The sequence below is a fragment of the Bufo bufo genome, chromosome 2, assembly GCF_905171765.1.
Source record: "Bufo bufo chromosome 2, aBufBuf1.1, whole genome shotgun sequence".
Taxonomy (NCBI): domain Eukaryota; kingdom Metazoa; phylum Chordata; class Amphibia; order Anura; family Bufonidae; genus Bufo; species Bufo bufo.
This window is the reverse complement of record NC_053390.1, coordinates 125,398,785-125,416,122: the sequence shown is the minus strand read 5'-3', so window position 1 is coordinate 125,416,122 and position 17,338 is coordinate 125,398,785. Positions and strand designations below refer to the sequence as shown.

Below are 17,338 nucleotides of genomic sequence, written 5' to 3'. Positions count from 1 at the left end.
CAAGAGGTAGTCCCCTGAAATGGTTTTCACTTCACAGGTGTGCCCTGTCAGGTTTAATAAGTGGGATTTCTTGCCTTATAAATGGGGTTGGGACCATCAGTGGCGTTGAGGAGAAGTCAGGTGGATACACAGCTGATAGTCCTACTGAATAGACTGTTAGAATTTGTATTATGGCAAGAAAAAAGCAGCTAAGTAAAGAAAAACGAGTGGCCATCATTACTTTAAGAAATGAAGGTCAGTCAGTCAGCCGAAAAATTGGGAAAACTTTGAAAGTAAGGGCTATTTGACCATGAAGGAGAGTGATGGGGTGCTGCGCCAGATGACCTGGCCTCCACAGTCACCGGACCTGAACCCAATCGAGATGGTTTGGGGTGAGCTGGACCGCAGAGTGAAGGCAAAAGGGCCAACAAGTGCTAAGCATCTCTGGGAACTCCTTCAAGACTGTTGGAAGACCATTTCAGGGGACTACCTCTTGAAGCTCATCAAGAGAATGCCAAGAGTGTGCAAAGCAGTAATCAAAGCAAAAGGTGGCTACTTTGAAGAACCTAGAATATGACATATTTTCAGTTGTTTCACACTTGTTTGTTATGTATATAATTCCACATGTGTTAATTCATAGTTTTGATGCCTTCATAGTCATGAAAATAAAGAAAACTCTTTGAATGAGAAGGTGTGTCCAAACTTTTGGTCTGTACTGTATATATATATATATATATATATATATATATGTATGTTATAATCACTTTTGTTCACTAAAAATTTCTGAGTTACTGCCATAACTTTAATTTCCTGTCCAACAATCCGGAAAGCTAACATGCTGAATATATGTCAATGCATTACAATGGATATGGACCTTCTCAGCTGCCCTCGTAACAAACTGCACTAACTACAGAATATAACATTCAGTTCTGTCCTTATTAGTGTTGAGCAATGCGAAGCATTCAAAGTGGAATTCGGTCTGAAGTTTAGGAAAAATTATTTGTGGTAACAGATTAGTTTTTGTCCTGCTGTGTGATTAGGACAGGTTTTGTGTGTACTAATAGGACGGCAGCCATTTTATTTATCCTAATGATTGTTCATTATAGCTAATGAAATGTATTTGGGAATATATTTATAATAAAGTAATATTTAAGTATTTTCATTTTCTTCATTCCCAGAGAACCCCTTTAATGATGACCATCCTCATCTTTTGCTGGCTTTATTTCTTTCAAATCATCCTTCAAAGTCTCCAAGTCCTAGAAAAGTCAGCAAGATGCAGAGATAGGAGGAGCTGGATGTTCCTGGTGACATATTCTCATCAATATTAGATTATGTGGAAAAGGAGGAAAAGCAGATGGCAGAAGAAGGGATTCCACCTGTAGTGCCGGAAAGCGCAGAGGTTGGAGAAGTGGGTATGTCAGAGCTGATTAATATTCTGCTCTGGCATAACCTGCAGGACCTCGCAGGCCAAACAGCAATAACATGCATATTGTGCCCCCACCTAACCAGCCAAAGCCCATACCAGCAACATCCCATGTTTAAAGGTGCTGTGCAGCCATTAACAATGAAGAAGGATATACAGTGCAGGCTCAATTATTAAATCAAATGTAGCTGCAGGCTAATTGGCCGAGTGGTTCCTCAACGCAGCATGGCCGCTCTGTCTGTCCGTACCATATTAGCTCATGCACACGACCGTATGTATTTTGCAGTCCGCAAAAAACAGATCCTCAAAAAATACGGATGACATCCATGTGCATTCCGTATTTTGCGGAACGGAACAGCTGGCCCTTAATAGAACAGTACTATCCTTGTCCGTAATGCGGACAATAATAGGACATGTATTCTTTTTTTGCGGAACAGAAATACGTACATACGGAAACAGAATGCACACTGAGTAACTTCCGTTTTTTTTGGGGTACCCTTGAAGTGAATGTTTCCGCATACGGTCCACAAAAAAAAAACGGAACGGACACGGAAAGAAAATACGTTCATGTGCATGAGCCCTAAGGCAGAGTGGCTTGGGTATACCCGATTTATAGCGATTTGTGACAAATTCATTCGTAACAAGTCGTATTTCTTGGCTAGCTTTGCTGAAGTTGCCGAATTAAATTTTTCTAAACGTTGCTCATCTTTAGTCCTTATTGCCAAAACCAGGATCATTCAAGAAACAATGAAAGTTCAAACTTCTACATTGACAGAATCTCGCTAGCCAAAAAAGAACCATTTGCACCAGAACCAACTAAATCGTTTTTGATGTTATTACTTTGAACTTCTAGAATTTCTGAGGAGCTAAGAAAACCAGTCAACAATCTTTATAAACCTATTTATTTCACTTTTTCTCTGAATATAAAGCTCATATTCCAGAATAAAAGACATTGACATGGAGGCTATAAAAATATCTCAAATAGCTGCAAAATACCTGGAAGATCCTGATTCTTCTACTAACACTCAGCCGCTCTGTGGAACAAGTGCTCCATTTTTAGGAATTACCGTATGCACATTTATCACACAATAATTTTTCCAGATCTGTTTGTTTAAACAGAAGTGGATTAGAGTTTTAGCTAAATGTCACTAAAAAGGTCATCGGGATCTGGAGAGTTTTCTGATGTTGGTAAAGGAGGATTTACTGATGAAGGATTTTTGCCAGTTGTCTTTGAAGAGGCTGGTTTACATCTGCAAGAACAAAGAATAAGAACTGTTAGGTTTTGCTCTTAATTTATCTTTTACCATCAAATAATAAGAGCACATTTTGTGAAGCATAAACTTTATAGTGATTTAGTACCATTCCTTCAAATTGGCACAAATAGGATAAACATAATTTTTCTGTGGTTCTGTAGAATGTGGTGCTATACAACAAATGTATAGAAATACATATACAGGGGGATTCAAAAAGAATAGTGCAAAATTATAGCCTCTGTATTCATAACTGAGAGAACATAGCAAGAAATTATTAATATGACAAGACACACCAGCTATCCAAGTCTTATCTATACCCGACAAATGTTCCATGGGAGCTCCACTGGTGATATGGCAGATGTCTAGGTGGTAATCCAGTTCTGTCCAGATGCGTGCCAGCATATCCACCAATAAGTCTTCACTTTTTCAGTGATACGTCCTCTCAGGTCATTCAGATCCTGTGGCTAAGGAATTCGGGTGATGTAGCCCCACAGAAAGAAGTCACAGGGTGTTAGATCTGTTCATGGAGGCCAGCGCAACATTGGTGAATTCTTTGTTCTGCCACAGCCTTTAAAACATTCCAGTAGATTTTCATTCAGGTATCAGAGGGCACTGTCATGCTGATAGACTACGTTTGGCAGATCTTCCTCTATTTGTGGTATAAGCCATTCTCTTAACATTTTCATGTAGGAGCAGCCACTGACAAGATCCTCAGCAAAAAAGAAGAGACGTAGACTATGCGTCTGCTCATTACACAGAACAGGTTTTCTTTGGATGAGTCCCTTGTGCTCGATAAGGGCCTGTGGGTTTTCTGAGCCCCAGGTTGTAACATTAAAGTGACTGACCACTAAGGGGAAAGGTAACATCATTGATGAACACCAGACTGTAAGAAAATTTGTCCTCTTCCAATTGGTCCTGCAAGTCAATACAAAAGTCACAGTATTTCAGTTTGTCGTCTGGTTTCTTCAAGAATTTGTAGTCTGTACGGGCTTAAAATGCAGACGTTTTTGTAATATACGCCATACCGAGGTTTGTGGCACTTGCAGTTCCATACTAGTCAACCTTTTTGACTTTCTAGGACTATACTTGTACATGGCTTGAATCCTGTTCACTGTCACTTTCAAAGTCTTTGGACGGCCTGGACTTTTCTCATGACATAAACAGCCAGTGGTTTCGAATTTCTTCACCCAAAGATAAATACAGTTTTTATGCGGAGCACATTTACCAAATTTTGCTGTTCTGTCACAACAGACATCGTTCTTTCATAATGCAACAGGCAAAAAGGGCTTTTTTTCTCACTGCAATGTCACCATCTTAAACCTGACCCATTGTGTACAGATTTAAACTATAAGCTAAGGGGAAGATTCATGAAAACTGTCTAAACTAACTTTGTCCATAGCAACCAATCAGCACAGCTTTTTTTTTTTTCCTAAGGGCAGAATTTGCTTACTTTAACTACAGACCTTTAGTTTTGCACCATCCTTTTTGAATTACCCTGTATGTACAGGTGTACGTGAATGCGTCAGACACATAAGTAGGCGGTATTGCCTGACATATACCTAATGTACACCACTGTACAAACATACAGACACAAATCATCCACAGACTTCTATAAAATCAAAACGTACACCATATGGTAACTGCACAGAAGAGGGTGGTTAACTACAGTGGGATGCGAAAGTTTGGGCAACCTTGTTAATCGTCATGATTTTCTTGTATAAATCGTTGGTTGTTACGATAAAAAATGTCAGTTAAATATATCATATAGGAGACACACAGTGATATTTGAGAAGTGAAATGAAGTTTATTGGATTTACAGAAAGTGTGCTATAATTGTTTAAAAAAAATTAGGCTTCAGAGCATGGACAGCTCTCTTTAAGTCACACCACAGATTTTCAATTATATTCAGGTCTGGGGACTGAGATGGCCATTCCAGAACGTTGTACTTGTTCCTCTGCATAAATGCCTTAGTGGATTTTGAGCAGTGTTTAGGGTCGTTGTCTTGTTGAAAGATCCAGCCCCGGCGCAGCTTCAGCTTTGTCACTGATTCCTGGACATTGGTCTCCAGAATCTGCTGATACTGAGTGTAATCCATGTGTCCCTCAACTTTGACAAGATTCCCAGTCCCCTGCACTGGCCACACAGCATGATGGAACCACCACCATATTTTACTGTAGGTAGCAGGTGTTTTTCTAGGAATGCTGTGTTCTTTTTCCTCCATGCATAACGCCCCTTGTTATGGCCAAATAACTCAATTTTAGTTTCATCAGTCCACAGCACCTTATTCCAAAATGAAGCTGGCTTGTCAAAATGTGCTTTAGCCCACCTCAAGCGGCACTTTTTGTGCTGTGGGCGGAGAAAAGGCTTCCTCTGCATCACTCTCGCATACAGCATCTCCTTGTGTAAAGTGCGCCGAATGGTTGAACGATGCACAGTGACTCCATCTGCAGCAAGATGATGTTGTAGGTCTTTGGTGCTGGTCTGTGGGTTGACTCTGACTGTTCTCACCATTCGTCGCTTCTGTCTATCCGAGATTTTTCTTGGTCTGCCACTTCGAGCCTTAACTTGAACTGAGCCTGTGGTCTTCCATTTCCTCAATATGTTCCTAACTGTGGAAACAGACAGCTGAAATCTCTGAGACAGCTTTCTGTATCCTTCCCCTAAACCATGATGGTGAACAATCTTTGTCTTCAGGTCATTTGAGAGTTGTTTTGAGACCCCCATGTTGCTACTCTTCAGAGAAAATTAAAAGAGGAGGGAAACTTACAATTGACCCCCTTAAATACTCTTTCTCATAATTGGATTCACCTGTGTATGTAGGTCAGGGGTCACTGAGCTTACCAAGCCAATTTGAGTTCCAATAATTAGTTCTATAGGTTTTGGAATCAATAAAATGACAACAGTGCCCAAATTTATGCACCTGCCTAATTTTGTTTAAACAATTATAGCACACTTTCTGTAAATCCAATAAACTTCATTTCACTTCTCAAATATCACTGTGTGTGTCTCCTATATGATATATTTAACTGACATTTTTTATCGTAACAACCAACGATTTATACAGGAAAATAATGACGATTAACAAGGTTGCCCAAACTTTTGCATCCCACTGTATGTTTTCTATACAGCAAAAAATAAGGTACATAACGTATACAGCCTGCATAGACCAAAAGGACACTCTTTCAGCTTCCATTGGTTGAACAGAGCCTTATATATGTAGGAGATATTACGAAAGTTTTTCCCGTGAGTCTAAATGGATGTGAAAATTACAGGTACAGTGGGAAAGAGAGAATAACCAAAAATATTTTACGATAAAGGCATTGGATGATAGAGATACGATGTGGGGTTATTCAGACTGTTTAAAGTATTGCCTACTGTTGAATCAAAGCTTTGGAGGACCACAGAGGTCCACTGAAACCAATGGATGCAATTTTACGTAGAAATGAAAATAAAACATCTGATCATGCAGGTTCCAACATATTTCCAGAAAATTGGTAATGTGAAAATCAATGGTGAATGCTGAGATGTCCTGGCTGGTGGGGACCCGGAAGAAAAAGATGAGAAGTTCTGCCCTACTTGGTTTGCTCTGCTCACTTGTCATCCTTGTCTTGGAAAATTCCAGATAACTGAGTAGAGTTTGGGATCGAAATAAGTTCTTGATTATCAGATGCCAAAATCAAGTATATCTATCTTAAAAAATTATATTTTGAACTGCTAACGGTTTCTAGGTTGGTGTATTATGATTGATGCAGTTTTGTTTCTTTTATTACTTGTGTAGGCAATATGCTCTAAAGTCCCTGAACTAGATTTCACCTTGAGAGTTTGCTTCTCTGCTGTAGATTTAACAGATGGTTGCTTACACATGAAATACAATAGAAAGTGACTTTTAATATAAAGTTTACTATGTTTTATTAACATAGTCTTATAATCGCTTTCATATGAAACTAAATATGAACATAAAATAATAATAATAATGAAAATAATAAAAAGGGGGAAGCAAGATGGACTTCTAAGAAGTGATAGTGGTTAAAATCAAATTGCAAGATATGTGGATTGTACAGTAAAAAAATAAATATATATATATATGTGAGAGAGAGAGAGTGAGTATGAGGGACGGAAAGGATGACTGAAGGGAAATACATTCTCTAAACTGAGTGTTAAAATTGCATATGAAATAATATAAATGTTAACAAGTCAGTCCTGGAGGAAGGAGACGAAGGTAGCGGCAGTATATGCCGATACTAGAAGATAAAATTAAAATGATAAATCACAGAGCACTTAAAAGCTCAAATAGATTTTGGCACTTGTATACTCCTAATCTGCTTTTAATCTTCTCCTTGGCCAATTTGGAACTTGTTTCTGGAAGCGGACTGAAATCTATCTCTTGGAGACAAGTGGCTTACCAAAACAAGCAGGAAATCTGGCTGCTGTAAGTATATATTTAGACATATCTCCCGAAATGCAAATACAGCCTGTTCCCTCCAGCTGAGCCTATTAATGGTGTACAACAATTACACCCAATAAAAGAGAAAATTACGTCAAGGCTTAGCGTATTATCGTATGGGTATTAGACCAACATTACTGTTATTTCGTGGGGGCCAGAGCATTTCCCCTTAGGCTACTCGGTAGCTTATGATGAAAGCTTATGTCACACGACAATCAGGACTATGGTCTTACAGGAGAGCTTCCATAAGGATTCTAGAAAAGGCTCATTACATGAAGATGGAGGCACCTGGGTCCCTCAGCCCAACCTTCTGGCTTATATTTTGTATTCCGGTATAGGAACATTATATGGGTCCAAATCACCATCCGCATCACTGACACGTACAGTGTGATAAATTGGATTCATATATTGGGGGTGAATTGTCAAAACTGTCTAAAAATAAAACTAGTCTGGTGGCCAATATCAAAATGAAAGTTGAAATGAATGAATGAACGAATGAATGAAAATGAAAGCTGTGCAATAATTGGTTGGACATAGTATTCAGCCATTTAATAGCTGTGATCCCCATCCCAGTATATAGCATGGTAGACAGGTGTAGCCTTCATTTCAGAAATTTAAATAAAAACTGCCTGTAAAAAATAACAACCAATCAGTATTCTTCTACTGAAAAATGAAAGCTGCAGAGTAATTGGTTGCTTTGGGCAACAAGTACAGATTTTTTTTAAAACAGTTTCATTATTCTGTCCTGTGTTATTTCTGGTGGTCCATATCATTGTAATACATTCTTCTACTCCGTGGATTATCATATGGTATACAATAAATGGTTAAATGGCCATTTCAGCAGAGCTAAGCAAGGTCATAGCCACCATTTTATCTCTGGATAGTCTTTACTCATTGGTGACCCTGCTTAATTAAGTGGAAATACATAAAGGAATGATGTCTCAGCCATGGCATTCAGGAATCTGAGAAAGCTGGGTGAACTACAATGGCAGTTTTGGTTGTCACCATGTTTTGTTTTCCAGGACTTACCTATTGACGACCTATACCTCAATATCAAGTCGACAGGCGGGGGCCATCTACTGCCATCACTGTCATCAGCATATTTTACAAATCAAGGACTTACAATCGCAAAATGAAATTGGTCAGCATTTCTGTGAGCCAGTCCCAACATACAGTACTAAAGAAATGTGCACAGCAAGCCAACTGCTGGAAGACTGGAAGATGGCAACAACCGGGCCGGGAGCTAAGGTAACCCATTCCCTTTATCTATAACTGTCCCCTGACGTGTTTAACCACTAGAGCCCTATTACCAGAACATATATGACCACAGAGGAGAGGAATACATGCCAAGAGTGCAGAATACTACATTCTTCATTCAATAGGTCTCATGCACACAACCATATTTCTCATCCATGTATGATCTGCATTTTCACAGATATCTCTCTCACTTAGCACCCCCGCCGATCAGCCGTTTTTAAGAGGAAACGCCGATAATGTAATGTAATGTAGCCGAAACTAAGACGATGGGCAATGTAATGAAGAGGAAGTAGCCTCCTCTTCAGACAGCTGATCGACTAGGGGCCGGAAGTTAGACTAATTGATTAGATATTGATGACCTATCCTGATGATAGGCCATCAACATATATGGTCTGCACAACCCCCTGAAGACCTTGCACCCAGGTATAATGTAAGCAGACTATGCTTGATACAGGTCTTAAAAGAGCGGTTGTATGAGATTAGAAAAACATGGCTGCTTTCCTACACAAATAGCACCACTCTCGTCCATGGGTTGTGTCTCGTATTGTAGTGAAGCCAAATGCACGATCACAATACTGAGCAGCAATATCAGACTCAGCCCATGGAGAAATATAGTGCTATATGTGGAAGAAAGAAGCCAAGTATTAGGTTACTTTCACATCTGCGTTTTTGCTGGTTCCGTCATGAATCAGCAAAAACGCTTCAGTCATAATTCAGTGCGTCCTTGCTCCGTATCCCAGGACGCACTTAAAAACGCTGCTTGCAGCGCTTTTGTGTGCATCATGGGAACGCAATGAAACGGAAGGAATGCATTCTGGAGCACTCCGTTCCCTTTAGATCAGTTTTGTCCCCATTGACAATGAATGGGGACAAAACGGAAAAGTTTTCCCCCACTATTGAGATCCTATGGCGGATCTCAATAGCGTAAAAAGAAAGCGCAGGTGTGAATGTAGCCTAACATGTAACCATACGTACTGTATGTCCAGAATGTCACTCAATAACGCCTTGTTTGCTGGTCTTCTAGGTAGTGTGCAGAGTAACTGGGAATTCTCATGCATATTGTAAAGGTAAGCAGATACACGCTGGGTTCACAGTGAATGGATTTCCACAGTAAATGTAGGAGTCATTCTAGTGAAATGAGTTTGACAGTTTTCTGCTATATGTTCACATCAAAGCTGAATCTGGAGTGTAAATAATAGCTCTGAAATCAGGGTTATCTATAATTACAGATCCTCACCTAAAGACACATGAGCGGTCACAATTACTATGTAAGAAAGGAGACACTAAATACGGGTGAAGAATTAGGAGCCGACCTACCCAGGAACGACACGCCTCCGAGCTAGGAAGAGGAATTGATTGTTCTTCTAATTGGCCACTTGTCTATCTAAATTGCTGCAAATGTCCTAATATATTCATTAATGTTGCTCTAAGGCCCCGTACACATGACCGGGCTTTGCAGAAACAAGTGTGCCATGGATTTTAAGGCCAATCTTTGCACTTCTGTTGCGGATTTGAATTTGATTCTCTCAATTAAAGGGGTTTTCCAAGATTTATTTTAACTGATGACCAATCCTCTGGATATTTTATCAGTATCTGATCAGTGGGTGTCCAACACCCGGGATCCCTGTCGATCATCTGTCTGACAGTTTGAAAGGGGAAAAGGCGCTTGCAGGAGCGCAGCAGCCTTCTCTCAGCTCAAAGAGCTCAGCCCCATTCACTTCAATTGATGGCCTTGGCAAAGCTGCGAGAAGGCCACGGCGCTACTGCCTTCTCAAACAGATGGTCGGCGGGGGTCCTGGGTGTTGGACCCTTACCGATCAGATACTGATGTGCTATCTAGGAGATAGGTCATCAGTTAAAAAAAATCTCAGAAAACCCCTTTAATGTGTTTTGCGGTCTGCAAATTGCGGATGCACAAAAAAAAAAAAGAAGGATGACACCCGTATGCCATCCATTTTTATTGCGGATCCATTGTAACAATGCCTATCCTTGTCCGCAAAATGGACAAGAATAGGACATGTTCTATTTTTTTTGTTGCGGGGCTACAGAACGGAAATACTGATGTGGACAGCACACGGTGTGCTGTCCACATTTTTGGCGGACCCATTGAAATGACTGGGTCCGCAGCCTATCCGCAAAAAAACGGAACGAACACGGAAACAAAATACGATCATGTAGCTAAATCCTATAAGCTCCATTATAATATCCACACCACAGTAAAGAATTATTTTAAGAATAAGAACATCCATTCATATGTTTTGCTGGCTGAACTGCATGAATCCTATTCTTAATCTGAGCATAAATCCAGACTGACTTCACAATCTGTAAACATAGCCTATGATGGGAGTTCACATTTTCTAGGGGACTTAGCGCTAGGAGCCCCGCACACTGCAGGGAAATCAAAGCATGACCTGCACACGCATTGAGAGTACTTGTTGTTCTTACGTTTTTGTTTTTATTTGTTCATCAGTTTATATCGCTAGTGTTTCACAAGAAACATAATATCTGCAATGGGGGATGACTCATTTTGTGACTTGACAATCAGCCATGTACAATTGGTAGTTGTGCCAAAGTCAGAAGACCTGGACTTTGTAGGTCAAAAGAGCATGTAATCAACTAAGGCTACTTTCACACTCGCGTTTTGTGCGGATCCGTCATGGACGGATCCATTCAGATAATACAACCGTCTGCATCCGTTCATAACGGATCCGTTGGTATTATCTGTAACATAGCCATGACGGATCCGTCTTGAACACCACTGAAAGTCAATGGAGGACGGATCAGTTTTCTTTTGTGCCAGATTGTGTCAGTCCCCGTTGACTTACATTGTGTGTCAGGACGGATCCGTTTGGCTCAGTTTCATCAGACAGACACCAAAACGCTGCAAGCAGCATTTTGGTGTCCATCTCTAAAGCAGAATGGAGACTGAACTGATGCAAACTGATGCATTCTGAGCGGATCCTTTTCCATTCAGAATGCAAACTGATCCGTTTTGGACCGCTTGTGAAAGCCCTGAACGGATCTCACAAACGGAAAGCCAAAATGCGAGTGTGAAAGTAAACTAAAATGTTTAGCAAAACAGATCACATCAAAATCACAGCAGACCACTGATCTTAGCTGTGGTCCTATGAAACTGGATGATTGTGTGTTCAACATTTAATTAACCCCTTAAGGACTTAGGACGTACCGGTACGCCATGTTTCCCGAGTCCTTAAGGACCCAGGGCGTACCGGTACTTCCTAAGTTTAAAATTACACTGCGGCGCGGCGGGGGTTAATCGGAACAGGATGTTCGCTGAAATCATTCAGCAAGCATCCTGTCACAACGCCGGGGGGGGGGGGTCATGTGACCCCCCCGCATCGGCGATCGCCGCAAACCGCAGGTCAATTCAGACCTGTGGTTTGTGGTTTTACCTTATCCGGCGGTGCCATCAGGTCCCCATGCGGCTGTAGGGGGGACCCGATGGCATGGAAGGCAGCGCGATGCCTTCCTTAGGCATCTGCGCTGCCTTCCGGTGACGAGCCTGTAAGATCCAGCCTCCTGGATCTCACAGGCTGGAAGCTGAATGAGCCCCTACCTGAGACAATCGCCCAAAAAATAAAAAAAACTATGGATCAGAATATGGAGACACTAAAACATAATTTATTTTGTTTTAAAAAAGCTGTTATTGTGTAAGACTTACATAAATAAAAAAAAGTATACATATTAGGTATCGCCGCATCCGTATCGACCGGCTCTATAAAAATATCACATGACCTAACCCCTCAGATGAACACCGCAAAAAATAGAAAATAAAAACGGTGCTAAATAAACCATTTTTTGTCACCTTACATTACAAAAAGTGTAATAGCAAGCGATCAAAAGTCATATGCACCCCAAAATAATGCCAATCAAATCGTCATCTCATCCTGCAAAAAATGAGACCCTACCTAAGATAATCGACCAAAAACTGAAAAAACTATGGCTCTCAGAATATGGAGACACTAAAACATGATTTTTTTTTTTGTTTCAAAAATGAAATCATTGTGTAAAACTTACATAAATAAAAAAAAGTATACATATTAGGTATTGCTGCGTCCGTAATAACTTGCTCTATAAAAATAAAACATGACCTAACCCCTCAGGTGAATACCGTAAAAAAATAAAAATAAATCACATAATCTAACCTGTCAGATGAATGTTGTAAATAACAAAAAATAAAAACGGTGCCAAAACAGCTATTTCTTGTTACCTTGCCTCACAAAAAGTGTAATATAGAGCAACCAAAAATCATATGTACCCTAAACTAGTACCAACAATACTGCCACCCTATCCCGTAGTTTCTAAAATGGGGTCACTTTTTTGGAGTTTCTACTCTAGGGGCGCATCAGGGGGGCTTCAAATGGGACATGGTATAAAAAAAAAAAAACAGTCCAGCAAAATCTGCCTTCCAAAAACCATATGGCATTCCTTTCCTTCTGCGCCCTGCCGTGTGCCCGTACAGCAGTTTACAACCACATATGGGGTGTTTCTGTAAACTACAGAATTAGGGCCATAAAAATTGCGTTTTGTTTGGCTGTTAACCCTTGCTTTGTTACTGGGAAAAATGGATTAAAATTGAAAATTTGCCAAAAAATTGAAATTCTCAAATTTCATCTCCATTTGCCAATAACTCTTGTGGAACACCTAAAGTGTTAATGACGTTTGTAAAATCTGTTTTGAATACCTTGAGGGGTGTCGTTTCTTAGATGGGGTCACTTTTATGGAGTTTCTACTCTAGGGTTGCATCAGGGGGGCTTCAAATGGGACATGTTGTCAAAAAAAACTGTCCAGCAAAATCTGCCTTCCAAAAACCGTATGGCATTCCTTTCCTTCTGCGCCCTGCTGTGTGCCCGTACAGTAGTTTACGACCACATATAGGGTGTTTCTGTAAACTACAGAATCAGGGCCATAAATATTGAGTTTGGCTTGGCTGTTAACCCTTGCTTTGTAACTGGAAAAAAATTCTTAAAATGGAAAATCTGCCAAAAAAGTTAAATTATGAAATTGTATCTCTATTTTCAATTAATTCTTGTGGAACACCTAAAGGGTTAACGACGTTTGTAAAATCAGTTTTGAATATCTTGAGGGGTGTAGTTTCTTAGATGGGGTCACTTTTATGGAGTTTCTACTCTAGGGGTGCATCAGGGGGGCTTCAAATGGGACATGGTGTCAAAAAAACCAGTCCAGCAAAACCTGCCCTCCAAAAACCGTATGACATTCCTTTCCTTGTGCGGCTTGCCGTGTGCCCGTACAGCAGTTTATAGAATGTGTACAGTGCCCGTACAGTGTAGTTTATAGAATGGGGTCATTTTTGGGTGGTTTCTATTATGTAAGCCTCGCAAAGTGACTTCAGACCTGAACTGGTCCCTAAAAATTGGGTTTTTGAAAATTTCTGAAAAATTTCAAGATTTGCTTCTAAACTTCTAAGCCTTGTAACATCCCCAAAAAATAAAATATCATTCCCAAAATGATCCAAACATGAAGTAGACATATGGGGAATGTCAAGTAATAACTATTTTTGGAGGTATTACTATGTATTATAGAAGTAGAGAAATTGAAATTTGGAAATTTGCCATTTTTTACAAATTATTGGTAAATTTGGTATTTTTTTTATAAATAAAAATGATTTTTTTTTTACTTCATTTTACCAGTGTCATGAAGTACAATATGTGATGAAAAAACAATCTCAGAATGGCCTGGATAAGTCAAAGCGTTTTAAAGTTATCAGCACTTAAAGTGACACTGGTCAGATTTGCAAAAAAATGGCCAAGTCCTTAAGGTGAAATAGGGCTAGTGCACAATAAAGGAGTTCTCCAGGAATTCAATGTTGATAACCTATAGCAGCTGCACTTGGTATTGCAGCTCAGTCCCATTCACTAATGGAACTGAGTTGCACAAAGGCCATATGACTAATCGACTGAGGAAGAGTTGTGGCCCCTTCATACTGATGACTGGTGTAGGTGCCAGGAACCGGATACCCACAGATAGTGTATATATATATATATATATATATATATATATACACTAGCTAATGGAGCTGACTTAGCATGGGTATATTTAATCTATTTCATTTAATGTTTGTGTGTGTGTCGTTAAAAGATATCGACAGTATCCACTATAACAGTGACATCCACAGCCCCCCACCCTTTAACACTGCCCCCACCCCTTAACACTGCACCGTCTCCTAAAAATGGGACCTCCACAGCAGCCTACCCCCTTAACTTTGACATTTCCAGCAGCCTTCCCCTTTAACAGTGAATTCCACAGCACCCCACCCCCTTGACAGTGACCTCCACAGGGGCCTGCCCCCTTAACAGTGACCTCTACAGAACCCACCCCTTAACACTGACCATAGGTTACAGTCCCCTTAACTGACCTCCAATATTCCCAGCCTTTTTAAGAGACCTCCACAGTGACTGCCCCTTTAACAGTGACTGCCACAGTACCCCGCTCCCTTAACAGTGAACTCCACTGTACCCCGCCCCTTTAACAGTGACCTCCACAGACCTCCGTTCCCTTAAAATTAGTGACCTCCACAGTACCCCATCTCCTTAAAAGTGATTTCCACAACACCCCGCCCCCTTAACAGTGGCCTCTACAGCAATCTGCCCCTTAACACTGACCTCCATAGCGGACCGTCCCCTTAACTGTGACCTCCACAGCAGCCTGCCCCTGGGGTGGCCAGAGGTTCGGTTTTCGGCAGGACAGTCCGGCTTTCAGACTCCCTGTCCTCCGTCCAGCGCAGGGCCTGGGCGGACACAGGGATGTCCTTTTTAACAGCTCACTCTCAGACAGCAGCACTGTGCTGTCTGAGGATGAGCTGCAGGGAGAAAGTTTATCTATAAGTCAATAGACCCTAGACATATCTAAGGCACTTAATTAAATATTTACAAATAGTCCCATGGACTGATAATTGCCTTAGCTTGACATATGTCTATGTCTAATAGTAAGACTTAACTTTTAATAATTATTATATAAAAAAAAAAAATGCCCAAATAAACTGAGTTAAAAATATCAGTTGTGTAGCTTCCTTTAATTTTTTTTTTAAATGGATATATAAGCACTGTTAATAGCACAGTGCTATTGTAGTAGCTATGGACTTGGGGGAACTGGTGCACTGGCTCCAGCTCCTGTCACTTGTAGATCTATCACTAACTGCTCTATTGTATTGACTCACTGCCCATTCCCCTGAAGATGCCAGAGTTGCTGGCGAAACATGTCGGGGAACAGTGTTTGAGAGTTTTTTAAAACAGGGGTGTTACTTCTATCAGTAGTTAATAGTAAATACAATAGAGCAAAAGGAAGCGACACAACTGATATTTTTAACTCAGTTTATTTGGCCAATTCATTTTTTATATAATAATTATCAAAAGTTAAGTCTTACTATTAGTGAAATAGACATATGTCAAGCTAAGGCAATTATCAGTCCATGGGGCTATTGAAAGTCACCCTCCCTCCCACCCCTGGAGCTTCATTTATTCCTTACCCGTCGGCTGCGGAGTGGGAAGGGGAGTGGCCTAACCAGGTCGGGGCATGGCTTAGCGAGACCTGGGGGTGGGGTTTTTAAGTCCCTCTTTTGAGGGTAGCCTGAATGGCCACCCTACCTGCCCTTTTAACTGTGACCTCCACAGCACTCTGCTCCCTTAACAGTGTCATCCACAGAGCCCTTCCCCTTTAAAGCTGACCTACAGCAGTGAAGAAAAATGGCTGGGTTGTTATGGAAACCTGGTGTAAAACTGTGTGTATGTGGAGACTAAGGACCTGTGAGCGTCTATTGGCTGATGATGTATGGCAGTTGGGATTTGAAGTGACATATTTGCATTTTTTTGGGAACATCTCAGGAACGGAACGTCCTAGAGGGCTGAAACCCGGTCTAAAACCTTCCCGGACACCTGATGTACCTGTGTGCCAAATTTCGTGATTGTAAATGCGACGGTGTGGATTGCTTTAGTGGACATACACACACTCAGCTTTATATAATATATATATATATATATATATATATATATATATACACACAAAATGAAAAAATGGCAGCACCAATTCACAAAAATATACAGCGGGTGCTATGTCCAAGGGTGTGACTCCTTACCCCAAAATAATAGTAGAAAACGTACAGCACATCCAGTAGGAAATTGTGGTTTATTGACCCATGTGAGGGGTAGCTTTCTTTCAGGGGATCATCCTCACAGGTACGGCTTCAGGACACCAGGTTTCAGGTCCAAACAGTTCATTTATTGTGATACACCAGCACAAGCAAAATTACAAAAATAATAAACACTCGCCCGTCCAGGCTCTAACTAAACATAATATTCCTGACTCACCTAAGTCCCTGTTCACACCCTGTGAACACATGCGGCTTTCTCAGCCAATGTCCCACAGCCTCCTGGCTGTACAGTGCACAGTACGCCCACTGTCTCCAGTTCAGTGTCTCTTGGGGAATAGTGGTCTCTCAGCCCTCCTGGCTTGGACCACCCAGAGCCTCCAGGCCTCTGTCCACAGGCAACACACTGCCCCCTTGCTGACACCCTGGGAGGTGCTTTATGCCAGCCTGATTACTTCCAGCTGGTCTCACCTGTGGTGGAATAGGGGTGTGGACCGCACTATCCACCCCTTCCTTGCCTCTACCCTGTGTGAGACCTGTCACTGTCTTACAATATATACAGTATATACACACACACACACACACACACACACTCATATTGTGAACGCAGCCACGTATCTAGTTATAGCTCCTAGTGAGGCTGCTTTGGCAATCATCATCACACCCAAGCAGCTCCCCTGCAAACATTATTACGTTCAACATGTGTTGAACAAGCCTGCCAAAGTACATGTACTCTGGGTTATGTACCGAGAAGCCGTGATCACTCCTGTTGATGGAAACCTTGATTGGTGAACTAAAAAACAGGAAAATACTGGTAAATAAGACAAGAGGCTACAGAGAGGGTACAGCGAGGTGCT

General features: G+C 41.0%; 1 protein-coding gene across 2 annotated transcripts in view; it reads right to left on the bottom strand.

Moving 5' to 3' along the window:
• Nucleotides 1–2,274: 2,274 nt before the first annotated feature.
• Nucleotides 2,275–17,338, bottom strand: part of XRCC4 (X-ray repair cross complementing 4) — a 431,955-nt gene continuing 416,891 nt past the window's right edge. For both annotated transcript variants that reach the window (XM_040421507.1, XM_040421508.1), the window contains exon 8: nucleotides 2,275–2,652. In XM_040421507.1, the coding sequence (XP_040277441.1) occupies nucleotides 2,541–2,652 (112 nt within the window). In that variant the 3' untranslated portion in view covers nucleotides 2,275–2,540. The remainder of the gene's footprint in view (nucleotides 2,653–17,338) is intronic.